Below are 24,776 nucleotides of genomic sequence, written 5' to 3' on the forward strand. Positions count from 1 at the left end.
AAGCGGAGGTCAGCTAAGCTGCGCTCCACTGTTCCAACGACCGACACGGGCGGTAAGAAGGAACTGAGGAGCGGTTGGGTCAGCAGGGGTATATATCAGGCTCCATAGTTGCACCACTCCAGGGGGCGACCTGCCAGCCCACCAAGTGTTGCTAGGGTAAAAGTTTCTCCGACGAACGTGCACGCGGCGCGCGCACACCTAACTGGAATGGATATGAGCAAGCACTCGAAGAAGAAACTCAAGATACGTGTATTCACTCTTCACAGAAAAGGCAAAGAAAATAGTTCATTTTTCTGTTATGTCTCTGTTTTAGTCTCTTAGACACTAACGTCTGCCTTGCTGGAGCTATTACTGTGGCTGCCATATTTTAACTAAAAATCTTTCAGCACCTGTTGAATCCTAAAACATGTATTGTTTCTCATCATACCAACTTTTCCATCTAACAGAATTAAACTTTTGTGCCCACTTCTTTAAATTAATTCCTTAAGGAAAAGGTTTATACGCTTGGGCCTGCATTATAATACTTATATCTGGGGACAAATAGACCCTTTGATCATTACAGAGTGCTTTGTGTTGTTTCCTATATCTAGCTTTTTTAAGCTTTTCAGCAGTATCTAAGTAGTAATGTTGAGAATACACATCCAATTAATTTTTCTTATCTACTAGGCATAATACCCATAGAAATAGTAAATGTTCCAGTATTTACTAATATTGTTAAAATGTGTATATATGTCTGACCTTTTCCCCACTGCTAGCAGGTATATAATTCCTTGGCAGGTCTTGTGGCTCATTTTTGAATTGCAATAATATATTTTCCATTTTCTGTTCCTCTAACCTGTCAGGGAAGTTTTAAAACTCTCTCTTGAGACTTCAGCAATTTCTGTTCTTATTTTGGAGCCAGCAGCTTCAAGTAGAATAACATGCAGACTGTTCACACCAACCTGTGGCTGATAAATAATAATCTGGGTTCTTGTACATTGACCAGATGTAGCCAAGCAAGCTGCAGATTTGACAAGAGCATGAAAGCTGAGGCTGTCTGCTTCTTATAATACTCTTTCCCCAGGGGACCTCAGCCAGCTCTTTCATAGAGGGCCTAGCAGGAGACAGATGCTTTTCTGGAGATTAATGGAACATCAGACCACAAGTTGAAGTGCCAGGATTCAAGTACTTTTTTTCCTTCTATCCCCAAACTTCCCCATTTCTCTCTCTTGTTGAACAAACATTCCTACATTGACAGTACAGAATACAAGGCTTCCTGTAGAGTGATTTCCTGCATACTTACGATCTTCAAGACAACTTCACTGCTGCCATACAGCCTCTGTTAGAAAAGACAGACACCAGTATCCGTTACTTCTCTGTATAGCTATAACACACACAGTCACAGCGAGGCCAGCAGCCAAAAATATGTCCAGTTTTGCGATGCAGCAAGTACGCTGAGGGAAGGGGTTCTTTGTCAGTTTATTTCTATAAAACACAAAAAGTTATGTCTAAAGACCATTATTAAGGTGCCAAAGTCAAGAACTCAGAAATTGGGAAATACCAGAGTTAAGGTGGTCTGTGCCATCTGTACTATCTTAGCAGTGTCTAGTTATCTTCCCTTTTGCCTGCTCCAAATACCTTTCCAATGCAAATCCTTTGTCCTGGAGGGAAGGCAAAGCTGGACACTATTTAGTATCAATTAGAAAAAAAAATGCATGACTTCGGAGGGTTCTCTGTAGCGTGAGGGAGCAGATTCCTTGAACTCCAGAGGCAGGCACTAATATTCATTTCCATCTGGAGTACAGCACCATAATTGACCCCCCGGTAAAGGAACAGGTACTCGAAAAATCTCTGGAATGTCAGCAGGCAAAGATTTGTCTACTGGAAGGTCTATAAGTAGCTGAAAAACAAGGAGAATGCAGGACAAGATAGATGCTGCTGAGGGCACTGAGTGTATGATGGCTGTGGTGAAGAAAGTTGCCGCAGACACAGTAGATATCCAGGTCACGACACCTTGATTAACTCTTCTCTGTGAGTATTGGCAGGACAGATGAATGAAGCAGACAGGAGAAAATGGAAGATTAGGTACAAGGGAGCTCAGTCCAGGTGCAGAGAAGCCTCACCAAGTTATCATCTCTTAAATCTAAAGTGGCAGATATTGAGAGAAGGTCTTAATGCAATAATCTGAGAATTATAGGAGTATCTGAGTGAGCAGAGAAACCCCCTAGAATTTGTTTCCTGGCTTCTTTCAGAAGTGCTCAGTCTGCCATCTGATTTTAAATTTGATTTAGAGAGAGCACATAGATCCCTGGCTCCTAAGTCAGCCTCAGATGCCAAACCTCGTGCACTGATTGTCATATTTATCAGATTTACTGTAAAAGAAGACATAATGCAGCTAGCTTGTGGGGAAAAGAACTATTTTGGGGGATGCCACAAAATGAGATAATGATTATTCAAGACTTTGCAAAAAGGCCCAGTTAAACAGAAATCAGCTTTAGAAGAGCAAGGGAACTTGCCAAGCACTGGGTGCACAAATATTTTATAAAGTTTCCAGCTCAGTTTCATGTCAAGGCTAGTAAGGAAATGCATCTGTTCCAAAAGCCATGAGCAGCAGAAAGTTTTTTAAATAGCCTGCACTGAATTGAGTACCTCTTCTGTTTTATACCAAGTTTACTTCCCAGTTGTTATGTCTGCCCTACCTGCACTTATGAGCTTCTCCAGTTACCATGCTTCATTCACTTATTTGGGTTCTCTCTCTCTCCCACTTGAAGCTGATACTTTATTAACTTTTGGGATGTGTATATCAAGTCTCATCAAATGGCTAAATGTGAAGCAGAGGATTTAAGGAAGCACCTCATCCCAAATTGATCTCATGGGCGTGAGCTGACTGAGGAAAGGGTAGATTTAAATTGCATATTCACAATATTAAGTACCTTTGCGTCTGCATTTGTGCTGGGAAATCAGTGAAACATTTGACATAGGGCTGGCTCCAGGGTTTTTGCCACCCTAAGCTGCGGGAAAAAAAAATTTTAAAGCGGCACATTGGCGGCAGCTCTACTGCCGCAGTCTTCATTTTGAGGGACCCACCGCCGAATTGCTGCCGAAGACCTGGACGTGCCTCCCTTTCCCATTGGCCGCCCCAAGCACCTGCTTGCTGCGCTGGTGCCTGTCCTGATTTGACAACATCCCTGAATGAACATCAACATGAATGAACTATTGCTTTGTGATCATTCAAGGCCTATGTGTTAGCTGAGCACTGATGTACACCAAAGAGATCACGAGGGGGCAGTGCAGCTTCCTGTTGCTCTGTACAAATCTGAGGGTTCCAATGCCAATTTTTAAAATTGGTGCCAGTGGGAGACCCTGCTGTATCCTCACTGCTGGGGGTCCTCAAAGCCCAGCAGCTTGGGCTGGAAATCTGAGAGACAGCTCTCCTCCCTGCAAGACATCGTGGAAAGCTGCACAGGGCTGAGCAATGTAGTTGTACCCCCTATGGAACAACAGAGCAGAGGAGAAGATCAATGCAGGTTGCTGAGCTATATAGACAGTGATTTCTGCCCTCCCTATCACCTGCTACTTCCTCCCTCTCACCTTGCTCGCCCCTTTTCCCCAGTCCACTAACTTTCTCTCCCCAATGTCTTCCTTCCACCCCACTACTTCCCCAGTCTCTTTCCCCTTGTTGCCGCTTCCCCCGCCTTCTATAAGCTCAACTCCACGTACATGAACGTGAAGCATAAAATTAATATAGAGGAGTCACTTGTTCAGTTGGAGTATTTGTTGTATTGGTGCAGTTATTTACAGTTTGTGGGAGTAGTTAGATTTCTCCCCTGTTAGCTGTATGTTTACTTAATGTGGGGAAGAGAAACTGAATGTTTGGTTGTAAACTAAAAAGGGGAGGGTCAATGTGGCCATGAAAAAGTGATCCTCAAAATATACAGTGTCTTGTTCAGTGCAGCAAGCTCTATTACCCATACTCTGGTGTTTGGTTCAGCAAACTGAAAAGATTACAAATTAGGAGATAAGAATATCCTTGACATGTCAGGTTAAGAAATATTACATTTGTGCAGTGTTCGCTCCCTTTCTATTGCCTTATAATATAGGTACTAATTTGTGGGATGGGAATAATAGGATGCCTGTTAAAAATAATAATTTAAATAGTGGATATTGGTGGAGCCTCTTGCCTGGATGGTGTGTCTTCCCAGTCCGCCTCTACTGAATTGGTTTGGTTTTGTTTATAGAGTTAGATGTTGGATAATTGTTGCAAATACATTGTGCTCTACTATTCTTGGTAATAAGTAATAGTGGTAATATGTATGTTTTGTGTTTTTATGTTTTTGCTTTAACTTGTCTTTTTGTACTCTTCCCTCCCCCTCTCCGGAGCCCTTTCCTCCCTATTCCCTGGAAGTCTGGCAAGTGGCAAGCATCTGGCAAGGTAATCCAAAATATCTAGAATAAGCATCTGAGACATTTCATCCATAGACTTCCCCCCTCATGGGTTTCTGTATGGGGAGTAGGATGGGATGTAATAGAGCAAATAATACAAACATTCCATCACTTCCATTTGTAAGAGTACTCATACAAAAATAATTCTTAACACAGCCAAATGCCCTGAATCTTAATTCTATTTCCTAGAATGTGAAGGGACTCAACACTCCAATGAAAAAGAAAAAATGTGTACTCATTTTTAAAGAAAGCAAAGGAAGACACTGCTTTTGAAGGAGACACACTTGACCACAAATGAGGCTGCTAAATTAGAGCCATGACTGGGTAGGAAAAGCAGCATCTTGTGGTTTCTCATCCAGATCCAGAGGCGGAGCCAACCTCTTCCATAAAGCACTAGCAAGAACAGTTTCTGAGTGAATTTCAGACGTTCAGGGCAGATTTTTAATCCTTAAAGTCACCTAGTCACTGCTTATATTAATGGGCCTAAGCTTGATGATCCTGAAACCTTTCATAGGTTTTTTACTAAGTTATATGGAGAACCCCATATTCCTACTGTGATTGCTGGGGATTTTAATTATCCTTTTATGGACAAATCTTGGCCTCGGGGGCATAAACCAGCAAAACTAGAATGACTCTGGAGTTGCACTTTAAAGATCTGGGACCATGTGATGTCTGGAGACTTATACTTCCAATGAGTAGGAACTATTCATACTTTTGTCCAGTACATGGGTCCTATCCTCCTATAGATTGATTTGCTCTCAAGTGAGATGGTTAATTCTGTAGCTGACTCCTCCATTAATAAAATTGCTGACCTGTTCATGCCCCTGTAATTCTTCAAATAGCAACAGACCTGGGTGAGAAACAGCCAGGTAAATGGAGATTTAATTCTTCACATTCATTAGATCCTCATTTCAAAATATTTATTGAAAAGGGGAAGTTGGCCTATTCCTGGAGACAAACCAACCTTCAACATCTTCTAGCAGGTTAATGTGAGACATACTCAAGGCCTATTTGAGAGGTAGAATTATAAGTTTTGCATCAACCAAGAAGAGAGACAGAAAATAGGAGAAAAAAGTAAAAGAGTTTGATTCATCTTAAGCCATAGCCACATTTCCAGATTTGCTTAAATCCCCGATTAATTGTAGATCTGAACTCAGTAAGATGTACTCAGCGCAGGCTCAGTTTGCCCTATTTCTAATCAGGCAGGACTTCTGTGAATTGGGTGGAAAACTTGACAAGCTGCTGGTGTACCACCCAAGACAAAATAACTCTGCATGTAGAATCATGGTTTTCCATGATAATCATGGTAAATTATGTACATCACCTAAAGAACACTTCATTAATATCATTAATTTCTATGAAGATCTGTACAAGTTGGACACAGAGTCCCCCACAGGTTCTTTGGCTCAATTATTTTAAACTACTACGTTACTGCAGCTCAGTGTAGAAACCTTGACACACCACTAACAGAGGATGAGTTAATTAAGGCCATTAAGAATAAGAAAGCAAGCAAAGCCCCCAGGCCAGATGGCTTCTCTGCCAAATTCTATAGACACTTCCTTGACCTCCTGTCTGACAAGATGTTTAAGATGTTTCATGAGTCACTGCCAGAGTGCACCCTTCCCCCTACACTGAGGGAAGCCCTAATATCAGTTATTACTAAACCAGGAAGAGACACTACACTATGTTCCAGTTATAAGCCAATTTCACTTAATTGTGATGTCAACATATTGGTGAAAGTTCTGGAAATGGGATTGGAGAAGGTTTGGGGTTCTATTGTACACCAAATCAAGTGAGATTTGTCAGAAGCTATCATGGCTCTGATGACCTTTGACAACTTATTAATGTAATAGTAGTGAAATATGATGACCCCGAACCCTAAGCCATATAAGCTTTAAATGTAGAAAAGGCTTTAGATAGAGTGGATGGAGGCATTTTTTATACCTTACAAAAATTTGTATTTGGAAACATCTTTATTTCCTGGATTCAATGATTATATTCTCACCCAACTTCTCCCATCACAACCAACAACGTGATCTTAGATATCATCAGCCTCTTCCAGGTTACTCAGCAAGGGTGCCCACTGTTGCCATTACTTTTTGATTTAGCTCTTGAGCCTCAGCAGTAGGTATATCGGTTCATCCAGTTATCTGAGGCATTCAGGTTGGTTCCATGGAGTATAAATTGATGTTATAAGCAGACAAGGCGCTTTTGTATATATCCAAGCCAGAAACCACTATTCCAGCCTTCCTGTTACTAATTCAAGACAATATTTGGTGGTGGCTATCATAGCTAAGAGGTGCCAAATTCATCTTCAGTGTCATGCAAAAGGACCTCTCTAGGGTAGCCCAGACTGGCAAACTAGGGGCAGAGGGGAAACTGTAATTTATAAGAATTTTCTGAGCAAGGGCATCATATGGATTTCCTAATTAGTCAAGGATGAGGGCTTTGTCTTATTTCTAACACTGAAGCAACATGGTGACCTGATCTCAGCAGAGTGGCAGTACTTACAACGAAGACACTTACTAACATATCAGTTTGGTCCAGATGTTGTAGGACTGCCAGAGTATATCTACACACATATGGAGGTAGATGTTATGGCTTGGCATAGACTTTGGGCTCTGAAGACTAAGGAGGTGATTGAAGTTGCAGCTCGGGCTTTGAAGCCCAAAGAGCTATCTACACAGCTAGATTTAGCATGGTGATCTGAGCCCTGTGATCCTGAGTTTGTCCACGTGGCTGTGAGGCTCAGTGCCACTGCCAATGTAAACATACCCCTAGAACTACTGGTAACCTTGGAAATGCTTCATAAACTTCCCTACTATGTATGCTGTACTAATGAAGAGGAACTTCAGTGGTTTGGAGTTCTTTGTGAAAGGGTGGAAAGGGGACTTCACACAGCCCTTAAAGGAACCCCAGTGGCAGCACACGTTACAGAATGTTAAAAATGCTTCTGTGGATCTGAGGCTACACTTGGTACAGCAAAAGATTCTATTTAATATATGTTGGACACCACACAGGTTGTACAAGAGGGGGGTCCTGTCCTCTGATGTTTGTTGCCACTATAATAAAGAAAAAGAACTCCCTGATACATATTATGGGACTATCCAACAGGCAGCTGTTGAAAGAGATGGACATGAATGAAAACAATGCTTGGTTTCAGCAACTAAACCTCAGCTGAAAATTATATCTTAGGTTATGTATCTACTATGCTGGTTCTGGAGGACCTCAGTGATTACCAAGTACATCATTTTACAAAAATGGAAGAGTAGGCTTATACCCAGAATAGAGCAGGGTTATTCAGATCTGTCTGAGTTGGCAGCAAAAGAAAAAAATAGCTCATCAACATAGAGAAAAATTATATGAGTTCAAAGAATTTGAACCCTGTTTCTTGATACATTTGGATAAGGAATGCTGAAATAGCACAAATAATGCCAGACTTCCATTCTACCTGTTCGTTCTGCTTTTTCCCCTCCCACTTCCCTCCACCAGGCTCCACCTTCCTCCTTTTTGGGGGGAGGGGCTACTTGTCTATGTCTTTTTTTATTATTGTTGTTGCTCCCACTCCAATATGTTATGTCTGTGTAATATTGTCTGGTTTTGTATTGTGCAGTCTTGCAGCTTTGTCAAGTCATAAAGATGCATGATTTTATTGGCGATCCTGTGAAATGTGTGGGTTTGGGTAACATATACAAGCTCTAAGATGTTTTTGTATTTTATATTCTTGGTTTCTTTATGAAAATGAATTTTTTTAAAAAATCACAGAAGAGAGCATGAATTTAGCCACATAATTCACTAAGTTGAACAGGTTAATGCCTTTGAAGGCAGCACCATCTAGCAAATAAAGCACTGTACTGGATCAGGAGTCCTGGGTCCTATTCCTACCTCTCTCATGGACTTGCTGTGTAACTTTGGTCAAGTCACTTAATTTCTGTTTGATCAACCACATCTTTGTCTATTTAGACTGCAAGCTCTTTGGGGCAAACATGTAGCACTATACCACAATGTGGGTCCTGCTCTTGGCTGGAATCTCTAGCTACTGCTCTGATATAAATAATAACCCTAAAGCAGTGAGCTGGAATTTCTTTGCGAGCTGATTTAGTAAGAAACACAGGAACAAGCATTGTATGCCCCTTATGAAGATAACTCTCTAAAGACCTCAGGGAATACTGTCAAACCCAGGCCTCAGGCACGAGAACATGTTTTAATGATGGTTTATTGGGAAGCTAAGTAATGTGGAGATACTCAGGGCTAGCTTAGGAACTGCTCTGCAGCATTTACAAAATTCACATCGGCTTCCTGTAAATAAAAAAGCCCTCATTTTACTAATCTCTCTGCGTGTTTTATTGACCCTGCAAATGATGCTTTGTAATAAATTCTGCCAAGCGTGAGCAGATCTCGAGTTAGTCAGTTAACCAGTAGAAGGTGCTGTAGAGATAGTTTGCTTCTGGGACACTCCAGTCAGATCATTTGGAGTAATGGCTGTTTGTAAATGAATATTGATCCACCAGTAATTAAACCAATCATTATCATTAAATTATAACACTTTGTCAAATGTCAGTGAATTCTGTCACAAATATTTGTTGTTTGCAATGTTGTTGCTCCCAGGATATTAGAGAGACAGGGTGCACGAGGTAATATCTTGTACTGGACCAACTTCTGTTGATGAGAGAGACAAGCTTTTGAGCTACACCTAGCTAGTCTTCAGATCTGGGAAAGGTACTCTGAGGCCAGTTCTACACTAGGAAATTGAATCGGTATAAATATGTCGCTCAGTGGTGTGAAAGATTGCAGTGTGCCCCAGGGGAATAGTACAGGCAAAGCAAGGGTAGAATCAGCACTCCATGTACGTACTACAGACTTCTGTCAGCTATATTGGTAAGGGGTCTGAAGAGGTGTAGACAGTCTTATGATACCAGTCTGCTCGGCACTTCAGGAAATACCATAGAATAGATATTTGGATTAAAAAGGAAAGAATTGAGCCTAGTGCAAGAATTGTGTGCATGCATCATGGAGCAAATACACCACAAAGCTTCTGTGATGTAAATTCAGTGTGATCTAGTTACTGTATTGTATGTGCTTCACAATAATAAAAACTCTAAATTACAGGTAAGTGTGTACCAGGCACAGTACAAGAGCCTTACACATTGAACAATCCTGGCATAATTGTTTTTCCATCATGCATTTTGTATTAATAACAAATATCTTAAAATAGTACATAAAAGCCTTTGATAGTTTATAATTTAGATTAAAAAACCTCACTCAAATCATGGTGTTTTTTTCTGTGTAAACTTTATTTCACTTCAAGTTTTAGGAGCACTGGAAGGATGGATTACTTAACTGATGTGCTATGATCTCATTACCATTACCCTATCTTAGTGGTTTTCAACCTGTGGTCTATGGACCCCAAGGGGTCCGCAGACTACGTCTAAGATTTCTAAATGGGTCCACACCTCTATTTGAAAACTTTTAGGGGTCCGCAAATGAAAAAAGGTTGAAAACCACTGCTCTATTTGAAAACTGGTATGAGAAAGAAGGACAAACTGTGAGAGAAAAGAGAAATACAATACATGTGAGGAGAAATAAGCACTTTAATACACTGAACTCTCCTTGGCAAAGAGGAGAGAATGGGTCAAAGGCAAGTTTGGAAGGGGAGCATATGATCCCCACTCTAGCCCTATGGAAAGTCCCTAGAAAATAACAGTTTTTACTGTTTTTTCCTCATTATTGTTTCCATTGAGACACTCACTCATTCTTCAGAGATCCAGGGGCAGCCACCACCAAGGGAGTCCCTGGCATTGCATCATAGGGTCATGGTACCAGGGAATAGGAGTTAGGAAGGAGTGGCCAATACAGAGCCTCCACCATATTCCAAGGCTATGCTGGATTTGGGGGTAGACCTCAGGGCCTAACTCACAGGTTTAAGCCTTTAACCAAGACGTTCTTCAGAGCCTTTATTATTAATAGACTCCCAGTTATTTTTCAAGTGATTCAGCTGGCACCCTGAATTTCAAGGTGGTCTTCATGAATTGGTTACGATCCAATAATATTACTAGCGAACAGCTCCTTCCAGCCAGAGAGCTTGGTACCATTAATACTGCCAAAACTCTACAAGACTGCCTTTGTGCTGACAACAACAACCAACACACACACACACACACACACACACACACACACACACAAACACGTCCTATGGAAGAGGAAATAATAATCCTTTTTTATAACCCTAGCACTTTAAAGTAACAGTAAAATTAATCAGCACCAAGTTCTAATACTACTTTGTATTTCTATAGCACCAGTGACAAGTTGGATCGCTTTCAAGAGCAATCCTATTTCATAGGAAGGTGATAAGTGTGTGACATGAAAGTTGTGTATTGTGTAATGGGCTGGTATAACTCACTGCTCTTTCCTTGACAAATGATCTGGAAAAATGGGTAAACAGCGAGATGGCAAAGTTTGCAGATGATATAAAATTACTCAAGACAGTTAAGTCCAAAGCAGACTGTGAAGAGTTATAACAGAATCTCACAAAACTGCGTGACTGAGTAACAAAATGGCAGAGGAAATTCAAGACTGATCAATGCAGAGTAATGCATATTGGGTAACTATACATACAAAATAACGGAGTCTAAATTAGCTGTTACAACTCAAGAAAGATCTTGGAGGCATTGTGGACAGTTCTCTGAAAACATCTGCTCAGTGTGCAGCAGCAGTCAAAAAAAAAAAAAAGGCTAATAGTGTTAGGAACCAATAGGAAAAGGATAGATGATAAGTAAATATCATAATGCCACTATATAAATCCATGGTATGCCTACACCTTGAATACTGTGTGAAGTTCTGGCCACCCCATCTCAAAAAATATATATTAGAAATGGAAAAGGTACAGAGAAGGGCAGCAAAAATGATTTAGGGTATGGAAGTTTCCATATGAGGAGAGATTAAAAAGACTGGGACTTTTCAGCTTGGAAAGAGACAACTAAGGGAGCATATGAGAGAGGTCTATAAAATCGTGACTGGTGTGAAAAAAGTGAATAAGGAAGTCTTATTTACCCCTTCATATAACACAAGAACCAGGGGTCACCAATGAAATTAATAGGCAGCAAGTTTAAAAACAAACCAAAGGAAGTACTTTACACAGCCAACTTGTGGGGCTTGTTGCCAGGGATGTCATGAAAGATTAAACTATAACAGGGTTTTAAAAATGAATTAAATAAATTCATGGAGGATAGGTCCATCAACAGCTATTAGCCAAGGTGGTCAGGGATGCAACCCCATGCTCTGGGTGTCCTAAATTCTCTGACTGCCAGAAGCTGGGATTGGACAAGAAGCAATGGATCACTTGATAAATTGCCCTGTTCTTGTCATTCCCTCTGAAGCACCTGGCATTGGCCACTATCAAAGACAGGATGCTGGCTAGATGGACCATTGGTCTGACCCAGTATGGCCATTCTTATGTTCTAACTGGGATGTATAATTGGGAAGAGGTGATACTAAAGCTAAAGCACAGAAGGAGATCACTCAGAAGAAGGGTTTGATTGACTCTTGTTAAGCGGCGGGTGAGGAAGGGAGACAGAGATGGAGCAGCACTTTAGTCTGGAGTTCAAAAGGAGACTCCATGAGAGATGAGAAGTGGAGCTGTTCCCTGTGGCCAAGGATACCTGAGGTGAGTGAGAGGTTTAAAAAAAAATGGAAGTTTGATTCCCAGGATCTCTAGCAGACTGTCAGGCTGAGAACATGCAAACAGCTCTGATGACCTGAGAAGCTGGATGATGGAAATAAACAAGGAATTTCTTCTCATCTGTGTAATTACAGTATAAGTTTAGCTAGGTGATTTCTGACCAAGTTTAAAGATTAGATAGGCATTCAGACCACAGATTTTGTTTTTAATATTAACTTCTCTCTATTTGTAATAAACCTTGCTTAATAAGAACGTTTTGGACATATATTGTTTGGGCAAATTCATGAGGTCCATCCAGAAAGGTAAACAAACTTGAACCTCTAAGGAAGGTGTCTGGAACCCAATTCTGAAATTTTCAGTTCAAATGGCACACTCAAAAGAAATCCATCCTATCAGATGCCTGGTGCCAGGGCTACACTGGTTACCACAGAGCAAGTGACCAGATAGTAAGTGTGAAAAATCAGGACGGGGGTGGAGGGTAATAGGCATCTATATAAGACAAAGCCCCAAATATCGGGACTGTCCCTATAAAATCAGGAACATCTACTCACCCTACCACAGAGGAATTGCCCAAGGGCCATGGACTAGAACCTTGTCAGGGCACCAGCTAATCCCATCAACCCTAATTCCTTTACAGTCACCATCACCATGGTCCAGGCCCAACATCTCCTTCTCTCCCACACAAATGCCCTTAGGACCTGGCTACCAGCCCTCTACCACTCAGCTCTAACACCTCCTTTTATTTCCTTGTAGTAAGTATGAATCACAAACTTGGTGCAGATTTGGAATCTGCTATATTTTGGGTTGTGAATGTTGGCAGGTGTGTAGTGCTATTAAAACTTGTCAAGTACAGAACTTCATATTTTGTCCTACTTTTTCAGCACAGCATACTACTACTAACTAGGATATGTGCATTGTGCTGTCCATTGATGTGAGAGTTTTTGAAGTCATTTTCAGTAGATGCGATACAGTTCACTGTTTTTTGTTCCATGTTGCCCTTTGGCCCCTGACAGATTTTACACAGTTAAGCAAAATGTTTAGCTCCACACTCCTCTCTTTGAGCTCACTCCCGCTGTGCTGCTTGGCCACTGCATTACTTATGCCAAGCAGCAGAGCTCTCATTAGCAGATGGACAAGTTGCCATCCATTCCCTGTCCTGCTTGCTTTTCACATGGAGTTTGGGTTCATAACTCTCTGCACTTGTGCTGTGCATGATCAGGTCCAAACCACCTTATTTCAGTCTTTGTATAAACTGTGTTTAAATCAACAGGGATATGTTTTGTTTTGTCTTAACATTTTAAAGGAAAAGAGCCGTGTGCAACAGTCAAGATCCTAGACAATAAAATGGAGGAGAGTTCAGAAGTACCTATTTTAGAAGACACATCATCTTCACCAATAGATATTCAACAGCATTCATGGCAGGTTTCCACTGATATTGAAAACACTGAAAGGTATGTGTTGCCTTTATTCCTAAATACTGGAATTTAGGCCTAATGCTTTATTCAGCCTTTTCCACACAGGCAAACATTGTTACTTGTATCAGTACATTAAAAAGGCATTTTACATGACAGTAACTTCTAAATCAGGGGGTACAGTGGTGGGCCAGGAATGAAATATTTAGCTGAGTACCACTGGATGACACTGTCAAAGCACGAAGAAACTACAGAGATAAATGGTTCTACTTGCAGAACAGAGATAATAAGACTGATTTTCATTCTAGTTTTAACCAGGCCTCTGCTTTTGTATTCCAAATAACCTGATCTCCATTTGTCCACTTGCAAGTCAGATATTTAGACATCCAATTGACATCATCAGTTGTGCCTGCCAATAATTCTGAATGTGTGGAAAAACAAACAAGTATATACCAAACTGAACTCCTTTAATCCTCTGGCTATCCAGATGCAAGCTGAAGCTTCTATGGCCCTTTAAAAAAAAAATAATTAAGAAAGAACCCTGGTGGCCATTTCCATTCTTACTAAAACTGATCTATTATCTAAGGTTTTGTGTGAGTTACAACTGAGAGCCTGAGGGCTACCATATTTCCTTGTATATAACCAAATTCTGTTCTATTAAAAGAGGAGCTGAATAAAACTGAACCATGGGAAAGACGGTTGCACTCCTCTGTTCAGGAACCACATTATAGTATCGGGGTATCCAAATGAATGAGGCAAGATCACTCCATCTTTCAAACCAAAAACCCTTTAGTGCAGCCTGAGCCCTCACACAGTTTCTCTTTACAAACCATGACACACTTTCAAAACACACACACACACACACACACAGCTGTAACCTCACTATGGGAGAGAGGAAACCTATTATAATATCAGTGTGGATTAGTCAGTCTGTTTTCTCCCCTTTAACATTTTGGGCAAATCCCATGCACTTGAGAGGGGTCAGGTTGACAGGCTGGATGAAATGTTCTCTTCATCCACAAAATGGGAACTGATACAGCACGTGTGGTCCCTACAGTCATTTATTTATTACTTTTTAAACACTGCCTTTGTGCTTGGTACGGTCCAAGATACAAAACACAGTCACTGTCTCAAAGAATTTACAGTCTAAGTGTTTGCCATCTGCAGCAAAAGGGTAGTGCAGCCAACACTGGTGCTAATAAATGCCAGTTGTGCTACGTATGGTGCATCTCTTCACTAGGAATTGGACTGAGCCCACCAAATCATTTTATAAAGACCATTCAACATCCAGGTAATAATTATGTCATCATCCTAGGATAAATTTGAACCAGAAAGCTGCCAATCACAATCAAATCAACCCTCCAGCTCCTCATTAAATCTAAGGGCATATTCCTCTTGTAACAAAAATAAAGAATTAGACTGGCTTTTATCTTGGAGCCAACTACTTGTCCATTAGATAGAGCCAATAGAGCTTGTTAGTCTCACTTTAGGTTTATTATCTTTCATTATTTCAGTGTATTGTACTATTCCTACAACCCCCAGAAGCAGAAAATAGAATGGAGACTTTAAATAACCTATCTATTTTACTTTTAATTTCCACAGAGACATGAGAGAAATGAAAAACCTTTTAAGCAAACTCAGGGAGACTATGCCTTTACCATTGAAAAATCAAGGTGAGTCTTGCTTTTTCTGTATCTAATGTAAATTAAGGCATTCAAGTGTTCTGGCTCAGTTTATATCAGAAAAATCTACATTTTTTCTAGATATTATTAAAAAAAAATTATTCTGGGTAAGTCCTGGCCCCACTGATGTCAATGACAGAACTCCCAATGACATCCATAGGGCAAGGATTTCACTCAATAGGGTTAGTCCAGAATCCTCTAAAGCTAGTATATTTTGAAAATTAAGAGACAAGTTATGTCTCTGCTGAGCAGAGCTGCACTGGAGGAAGTGAAGTGGCATAATAAAATTTTATTATAAAATTTGCAAATGGCAAGAAGTTCAGAGGCATTGCAAGCACTTAGGAGGGAAGGATTAGAATTAAAAATGACCGTGACAAATTGGAGAACTGGTCTAAATTCAACAGGATGAAATTCAGTATAGACAAGTACAAAGTTCTCCACTTAGGAAGGAAAATGCACAGCTACAAAAATGGGAAGTAAATGGCTATTGGTAGTACTTCTGAAAAAGGATCTGGGGTAATAATGGATCACAAATTGAATACTGGTCAACAATGTGATGCAGCTATGAAAAAGTTTAATAGCATTCTAGGTGTATTAACAGGAGTGTTGGATGTAAGACATGGGCGGTAATTGATCTGCTCTACTCAGCACTGATGAGGCCTCAGCTGGAGTTCTGTGTCCAATTCTGGGAGCCACACTTCAGGAAAGATGAAGATAAACCGGAGAAAGTCCAAAGGAGAGCAACAAAAATGAAAAAAAAAAAAGTTTATAAAACCTGACTTGTGGGGAAAGGTTAGAAAAAAAACTGGGCATAATTAGTTTTGAGAAAAAAAGACTGAGGGGGGGACCTGATAGTTTTTAAATATGTTAAGGGCTGCTATAAAGAGGACTGATCATTTGTGCCATGTCCACTGAAGGCGGAACAAGTAGTAATTGGCTTAATCTGTAGCAAAGGAGATATAGGTTAGATATTAGGAAGAACTTTATAACAATAAGGGTATTTGAGCTTTGGAATAGGCTTCCAAGGGAGGTTGTGGAATCCCCATCTTTAGAGGTTTTTAAAAATGGGCTGGACAAATACCTGTCAGGGGATGGTCTCTAGACTCTCTCCAATTTGTCCTAACAAAGTAAAAGCTAGATATATTCTTTATAATATATTATATTAGTATTTCCATAATGATGTCAGTGTACATGACAGCATACAACAAATAAAGTGTGCTAAGCATAACAGGTCTTTGTCCCAAGGAGCTAACAGTCTAAAGGATAGCAGTTGTGAGAGAAACATAGAATGGGAAGAATACATTGCACTCCTGAAGTTTCATGGAATGGAGGGGATTGCAAAGAGTTTGGAAGGAGGGGAGAAAGAAATCTCTTTGTGCATTATATAGGAGGTCATTCCAGGTAAACAGGACAGATGGTAAAAAGGCACAAAGTCTGGAATGGGGCACAAAGAGAAAGAAGAAGGGGAACATAGCAAAGAAAAGACCTAGGCTGCAGAAGAGGAGAAACTTGAACTCAGTGCACAACAGAGGAAGACAGTTCAGAGTTCCAAGGGGGAATCCTTCCTCTGCATTCTGGCCCCTTTATATTGCTCTGGTAATCCTTCTGACAGGTGGAGTCGGCAGCAACAAGGTCCAGGTTCAATGTCTAGGGATTTCTCTTACCACCACAAAATAAAACCAGCTCAAGTCCCCACAGTAATCTGGGAAAACTAAACACCACCACCTCAAAGGCAATCCTCCATGCGCAAGCACTGAGTCTGTGTAAAAGAAAATAAAACTTTTATTAAAAGGGGACCTAACGTTAACTTGGAAAAAACACCAGAACCACAAATCAAAAGCATATGACCATAAGCAAACATCCACCCCACAGTGTGCTGGGCAGTGTCCTTGGTCTCAGTTTCTCACTTTGTGGTGTGAAAGTCCAACAAGCAAATGTCCCTTAACACACCACTCCCCTCAGATGCCACTGTACCCTACTCACCATTGGCTGTCCTTGGTTAGCGAAGACCCAGACTTCAGAGGTACATTCACATGGTTCATCTCTCACCCCTGGGGGCAGGAGACATTGAGCAATGCCTCTGCTGCTGCTTGCAACTGGCTCATAGCTGTCGTTCTCTTTCTGCCACCGCTGCTGCACCCACAATGTCACATTCTGAGGTTCTGCCACTTAACCCAGCTCTTAATGGGGAACCTTGCAGCCAATTCAGTCTCTCTACTGTCTTTCCCTGTGCACAACAAATGTCTAAGGCTTAGCCCCTAGACCTGTTCAGCAATAACATCTCTAGGAATTACCAGCCAGAAACAAGGACTCTCAATTGAGACCAATCAGCTCTATCATTAAATACTAGATTCTTGGCAGCATCCACACCACCACATAAACACCATCTCTACTTTCTCATCTTCATGGGGATGTGGCATCCCTACCCCCTGCTTAGCAAGTGAGGTTCAGTTTAGGGTGACCCCCTCAATCAGGGGGGTCACATGGTAAGCACAGTTCTGCTGCCTTTTACTCATCCAATAAGGTTAACACTTCATCTTCATTACCCCTTCATTCAAATCCTTGAGTGATTTATAACCCCAAACCAACCAAAATTGATCATTTTGGCAAAGCAGCTCCATCAGCTGCACATGTAGGCAGAATAGGCATGTCTGTGCAAATATGGTCTGCTCTGAAGTCTTTTCCCCCAGCTCATCACAGGGGAGAGCTCATTCAGATTCTCCTTACACTCTGCATAGATGGGCTGAAGACCTCTGGTAAATGCACCAGAGGCTTTTAGGGCTGTGTATCAGGCAGACATACTTTTAAGTAGCCCAGAGGCTGCTCTAAACTATGCTGGGGGCCAGCTCCAAGATCAAGGAGGTACAAACGGCTCTTTTGCCGCTCTCACAAATATACACCATCTATGTTCAGAGCTTACTGCCCACTTCTGGGAACTGAGGTCTCAAGAGGGGACGATAGTACTGATACAGGACTTTACATCTTCAAAGTATTCTAAGATCTTTAATTAAAACTGCATTTTGAATTCCTCAAAGAGGAAAATAAGGAAGAGAAGACCCAAAAGGAGGAGATTTAGTTAATTACCAGGGTACGGGCTAATAACTTTAATGATTAGATGTGAAATTAAGAGCGTGGTTTAAAAAAAAAGTTGTGAGATGATTTGATAGTGTTAAATGAATGAATCCTTACAGGACCCAAATCTGCTTTCAGTGAAATCAGTTAGAGTTTTGCTGCTGAATTCACTGAGGTCAGGGTGGGCTCACAATCACTAGTCTTTTCAAGCTTAGTATAATGCTACTAAACTTGCAGCTTTGCTTGCAGACTGACTGAAGAGGTGTTCAGATACCCACATTTACTGTGCATGTGCGGTGGTTGAAATTTAAGAAGAAAGAGAATGTATTCTCTCAAAGGAATCATACATGCAAGACAAAGTCCATTTCTTACCCTTGTTATTACAGCTGCATATGCAGCACTCTCCCTGCAACTGACGTGTAATATGATCATTCTCTTCTGAGGTGGATATCAGTGCTGCCCTTTGGATCACCAACCAGGGGGTCCAGGAATATTTTGGACAGCAACCTATCCCCTTCCCTGCCAGGACACCTCCATTATGCACTCAGGCCCCTAAAGGGGCTTAGGCACTGCAACAACTAGTTTAACTTTTAGGTGCCTTGCCACCCAGGAGAATCCACAAACCCTGAGTAGGAAACCAGGCTCCCTATGCAATGCCTGGGGAGATTTAGACACCTAAGAAAGGGAGCCACAAAAGCCAGCATGCTAGGTGGGGAGCCACCTAAGCTACTCTATTGAAGATGCCAAAGAAGAGGTGTCTTAAGCATCACCCCATTCAGTGAGGTAGACACTTAAGTATATGATGGAGGGAGGCACCTATCTCCACTTGGGATTCAAAGCTGTGAAACTTCTCCTGGAGACAGGCGCCTAAGGAGTTTCTTGCAAGAATCCTCTCATATGCAGACATCAGAGCTCGATGTCCAGGTTCGGTAACCAGGGGATAGACTCTGTATCCAGGGAGGTGAGGCATGGTAAGCAGCCCTCCAGATGTAGAGATAGACAATAACTCATCTGTTGAAAGAGTGCCTGCAGCACTGCCCCACCATCACAATCTGGAGAGGAAACCAGGCCATGCTGGTGCCCAGCAATGGCAACTCTGTATGATCCTGAGAGTAGCCTATCAAGCCTGGTCCAGGATCTACAGTCAAGTGGACAAGGATGCAGATGCAGCAAGAGGCTCCTCAATTTACTTAACATGTTAAATTCTCTTGTAGAGTGGAGGCATCAATGGGAAAGATGGTCATTTTCAGCTCCCTTCTGGTGCTGATTGTCCAGCTTGGGGAGCAAGTCTACTGCCTTCATGTGGCACCCCCTGTCAGTAGCAAAAAGCAAAGCAAAAGTAGACAAAATGCAAAAAAGTCTGATCTCTTACAAGAACAATGGCACACACCTAGCTCCACACAAAACAGCCAGGAGAGGGGGTAGAAAGGAGAGGACAGCAGGAGTGACCTTTCTTGTAACCTTTAGCCCAGTAGTTAGCGAACTCACCCAGGAGGTGGGGAGTCCTAGTTCAATTCTCCCATGTGCCCGATGTGGAGAAGACAGGTGAATGCCCTAACCACTGAACCAAAGAGTCATTCTTTCTCTCTGGTCCAATGTTTATTTATTTATACACCATGGAACAGCTTTCAACAGGAGCATACCATATCAAAGTATCCCATAGTGCAGTGGCTAGCACCCTCATCTGTGAGGTGGGACACTCAGGTTCAAATCCCTTCTCTACATCATGGAGAATGGGGAATTGAACTGGGGTCTCCCATGTTCTGAGTGAGAACCCTAACCAATGGGCAAAAGGTTATAAGGAAAGCTGCTGCTTCTTCTCTACTCCAGACAGTTGTGTGTGGAGTTAGGTCTGCTTATATCACACCAGCCCCTATAGGGCAGATTGGTCTGACCCGTAAGACATTCGTAAGAAGAGCCAAAGATCCATCTAGCCCAGTATCCTGTCTTCTGACAGTGGCCAATGCCAGGTGTCCCAAAGGGAATGAACAGAACAGGTTATCATCAAGTGATCCACCCCGTCACCCATTTCCAGCTTCTGGCAAACAGAGGCTAGGACACCATCCCTGCCCATCCTGACTAATAGCCATTGAATAGCCATTCCCCCACTTATCTCACCTGGTTTAAAGAGTAGGGGTTAGGAGCAAGCTGGACACGAGCTGTCAGGACTGAAGCAGTAGTGCATGGGCCCAGAAATAGAAACATAGGGCACTTTAATGGCAGAAATTTAAGCTCTGAGGAATGTTAGATGCCTCCGGTTTTAGGCAGCAATGTGGTAGGAGTTTTGAGAATCTCAGTGGCACCTACATTTTGGACATAGGCAATTGAAATGAGAGTTGGACACTTACGTCCTTATGTGATCAGGGCATCACTCTGTGTCAGTCTGGTCAAAGTCAGTCCTGAAACCAAGTGTCTAAATGTAGCATTATGTTTTTCCAATTTTGGAAACACTTTTCTTAAAAAACTCTTTTCATAGTTAGCAAGCATTTATTACTCATGTTTTTCTTAGAGCTGTGAAACAATGTTATTTTTACAAACAAATATAAAAATGCTGGGTGGATGGGGGAATCGGTCATTTATCTTATCAAGGAAAAGCTTGGATTATCAAGAAATGTTGCCTAATGTTCGGATCTTGAATCCATATAAAAATAGCTTTCATTTAGGTTCCTAAATATGGATTTAGGACCTTAACTTCAGGCAACCAAGTTTGAAAATTTTGCCCTATCTCCAGAGATGAAAGGGTAATTCCTCTCAATTTGCGTCTGAAGTGGGTTTTTTACCTACAAAAGCTTATGCCCAAATAAACCTGCTAGACTTTAAGGTGCCACAGACTCCTCGTTGTTTTTGTAGATACAGACTAACAAGGCTACCCCTCTGATCTCAAGTTCAGTGATTGAACCACTAAGCCAGCTGCCAGTATTTTTCTGTTTCTTCTACCTTTTTCAGTTATCCAGAACAGATATTATGAAACACTATATGTTGTTATAGAGCAATGGCCATAACTCTATAATTAGGATTTAAGACTCAATATATAAAACAAAACTACATTCCTGGAATAAAATTGGCATATGACAGAGTTACTACAGAGCTGCATCATCATAATTAAAGCTATGATTTTGTCAGGAATATTTTTAGTAAGAGTCATGGACAGGTCACGAGTAATATACAAAAAATCATGGAAGCTGTGATCTGTCCTTGACTTTTTTACTAAAAACATCCCTGACAAAATGGGGACAAAATGACTGGGAGGGGTCCCCCTGCTGCCCTGTGGGGCTGGGAACTGCGGGGGAGGAGGGGGGGTCCCCTGCCACCCACAACAGCAAGGGAGCTGTGGGGGGCTCCTGCCAGTGGTGGCAGCTGGGGAGTTGTGGGGGGCCCCTGACCACTGAGCAGCTCTGGGCTCCCTTTGCCGCTGCCACCAGCAGCTGGAAACAGCTGAGGCCCCCCCTGTCTGTGGCCACTAAGCAGCTCTGGGGTCCCTCTGCCGCTGCCAGCTGGGAGCTGTGGGAGCAGGGGGCAGCTGCTCATGGTGGCAGAGCCGCTGGGCAGCTCAGGGGTTGCTTCCAGTGGCAGCAGCTGGTCAGTTGCAGGGGTCCCGTCACCTGCAGCTGCTGGGCAGCTGTGAGAGGGTCTCCCACTTCCCTGGGGAGGCTAGGCTGCTGCTGGGTCCCTGCTGCTGGCAGCAGCTGGTCAGCAGCTGGGGTCCCAATGTCATGGAGATCACTGGAAGTCATAGATTCCATGACTTCTGCAGCCTCTGTGACGTAATCTTAGCCTTAATCATAATTCACAGGTGTACAGACATGCTCTTTAGAGCATTTAGATTGTAAACTCTTTGGGGGAAAAAAAACATCTTTTTAGCCTGAGTTTGTACCGTGCCAAGTACAATGGGGCCCTGGTCCACTACTGAGGCTCCCAGGTGCCACTGGTATACAAATAAGTAAGCAGTTTCTTTTTTATATGCCTAATTGTATTACATTTTGTACTTCTTTCATTACAGATGATAGCAGTCTCCTAAACCTGACTCCTTATCCATTAGTGAGAAGACCGAAGCGAAGATTCTTTGGACTGTGCTGTCTTGTCTCAAGCTAAAAAATTCAGTACAGAAACACCAAGAAAACCATAACTGTCATGAAACCAATAGTATTTGACCTTTGAAAGGATAAACCTTACTGCTCTTAATTATATGGCTTTTTCTACACTGCCCTATTCCTTCTCCCCCAGCTCTTTTCAAAATGGAGTTTTACAGTTCAAAGTTGTTGCTCTCAAGAACCAGAAAGGGAACAGATTTATCATCATCATGGTTTCGGGGGTTTTTTGTTTAAAATTTTGTAATGACATTCCACATGTCTACTTTAAACCATTCAGTGACTAGATGCAGGAATTATGGTTACTAGCTCATCCTAAAGCTTTTTTATTACACAAACCACAAAAGAATTTGTGTACAGTACAAAACTATGACTATAACTCTTACTAGGATCACATTAATAGAATATGATCAAATATTGTAAACAATCTTTAAACATTGAAATAGTTTTCTAACATCAAAACATGTTAAACTTCTAATATTAAGAACAAAACTATTGTAACAGAACATGCACAAACTCTCCTATTGCTTTTTGTGCTCTCATTCATATTTAGTCTTCCACTATAATCTCAATTTAGCAAAGAACTTCACAGTAAAATCTCTTAATTTATCATGCTCAAAATCATATATGAAAAATATTCATATTTGTAAATACAAAGTAATCATAATATCTACATACTGTACAGTACATAGAAGTTAATTAATTTCCTTTTAAACCAATGGTGTCTATTTCAACTTTTGGAAGAAAGGAGCAACGGAGTTAAAAGATGGTGTAGTACAATATACAATTATCCTTTAACATAAAGCAGAAAATACTTTGTTTCCATTAAAAGTTGAAGCATGGTGTCTGCACATCAACTTAGTGTTAACTCTTATAGGGCATGCCAGAATTAGCTCAGACTGTAAAATATTAAGCATTTTACATTGTTAATAAAGTTTTTTAGGTAAACTAAAAATTGTCTGCTTTCTAATTATTATATCACTAGGAAATCAATTGACTATAATGTCTCAGTAATAGTATTCGCTCCATTTTCAAGAATGCTGTTCTCAGAGGAAGACAACAAACTACAATCAGCCCACATATATTATTTAGACTGATAATTAGTGGCAATGTTCTGTATTGCAGGACACAGATATTGGAATTATTGTCTCAGACACTGAGGGAAGACAGACAAGACACCAAGAATATGCTTTAACTGGGCTGCAGCTTTATTAAGTAACGTATCTGGGAACTATTCCAGGGCAGGTCACTCTTCCCTTGCAATCTGTAACACCTGGCAGAGGGCTGGTATCAGCCCCATACCTCCCAACAGTCCCAAGTTTGTGGAATTGTCCTACTTTGACCCCTGAAACCCCCTGTCCCAGTTGAAGTGGCTCTGTGGGCCTGGCTGGGCTCAGCTCTCCCCTCCAGGCATTGTGACCTGGCCCCTGCTGCATGGGAACACAGTGCTGCTCAGGTTTGGCCCACCCCCTTCTCCACTGAGGGTAGGACTTAAACCCCACTTTGGTCTCCAACCCCCTTGGGGACAGGTCCCATCCCACTTCAGACACTGAAAATGTTGGGAATTATACCACCCCTCCACAGCATTAAACAGGTTCCATCACTGTTGCTGGCACCCCACCATCACCCTCTTCTCATATGAGGGTGAGGAAAGGGTTTTGTCTTTTCACTGCTGTGGACATTAGGAGTCCATACCACCTTTCCCCATCTTCTCTGGGAGATGCCTCTTCCTAATCTGTTTCCAACTGTGCTTTATCAGGAAGCTGCCCCAGTCAAATGAATGTCTGCACTGGACACCTGCTTATGCAACAAATGCATTTTACTGTCAAATCTACCCATTGAGACCCTGGGCTGCTGAGAGGAAATTAAAATAAATAAAAAAAAACCAAACACACCACATTGCCTACACCTATCTGGCAGTGCAGGAAAGATTCCTTGTCAGACTTAAAAAGGTGACTAGTATGATGCCCACCAAAATCTCAAGGGGGTGGGAAGAGGTGGAGCTTTTCTTCTCAGTGCAGAATGGTGTCTCCAGGTAGGGGAAGATCTTGTTTTGGTATGCAGGTTTATCCTGCACCCTTTAGTCCAAAGGATCACCTACAGGGCCCCACTCTGACCCACAAGAAGGCTGAGTGCCTGCAAAGAGGGGAGAGAGGGAGCAATCCTTAAAGGGGCTGAAGGTTTTCTTTCCCCTGCTGGCCCAGACAGTCTCCCCACCTCTGAGGCTGGGGACTGGTGGAAGAGGGTGTTCTTTGGATACATAGGATACCCATTCACAAAATGACATGGTTGAAAACTGGACCTGATCTGATTTTCAACCCAGATAATTCTATCCCAATAAACATATTTATGGGACTCTAAGGGCTTGATTCCACTCCTATTAAAGCCAATAGTAATTAGCTCATTAGTGAGGGAAGACACC

General features: G+C 41.7%; 1 protein-coding gene across 3 annotated transcripts in view; it reads left to right on the forward strand.

Moving 5' to 3' along the window:
• The window catches only part of RGS7BP (regulator of G protein signaling 7 binding protein), an 83,029-nt gene extending 59,720 nt beyond the window's left edge, over positions 1 to 23,309 (forward strand). For 2 of the 3 annotated variants that reach the window (XM_032794811.2, XM_032794812.2), the window contains exons 4-6: positions 13,404 to 13,551; positions 15,115 to 15,185; positions 22,267 to 23,309. In XM_032794811.2, coding sequence (XP_032650702.1) covers positions 13,404 to 13,551; positions 15,115 to 15,185; positions 22,267 to 22,358 — 311 coding nt within the window. In that variant the 3' untranslated portion in view covers positions 22,359 to 23,309. Of the gene's footprint in view, positions 1 to 13,403; positions 13,552 to 15,114; positions 15,190 to 22,266 lie in introns of those variants that run through there. The other variant, XM_075067514.1, reaches the window with a different exon arrangement.
• Positions 23,310 to 24,776: the final 1,467 nt, after the last annotated feature.

The sequence above is a fragment of the Chelonoidis abingdonii genome, chromosome 6 (genome assembly GCF_003597395.2).
Source record: "Chelonoidis abingdonii isolate Lonesome George chromosome 6, CheloAbing_2.0, whole genome shotgun sequence".
Lineage (NCBI taxonomy): Eukaryota > Metazoa > Chordata > Testudines > Testudinidae > Chelonoidis > Chelonoidis abingdonii.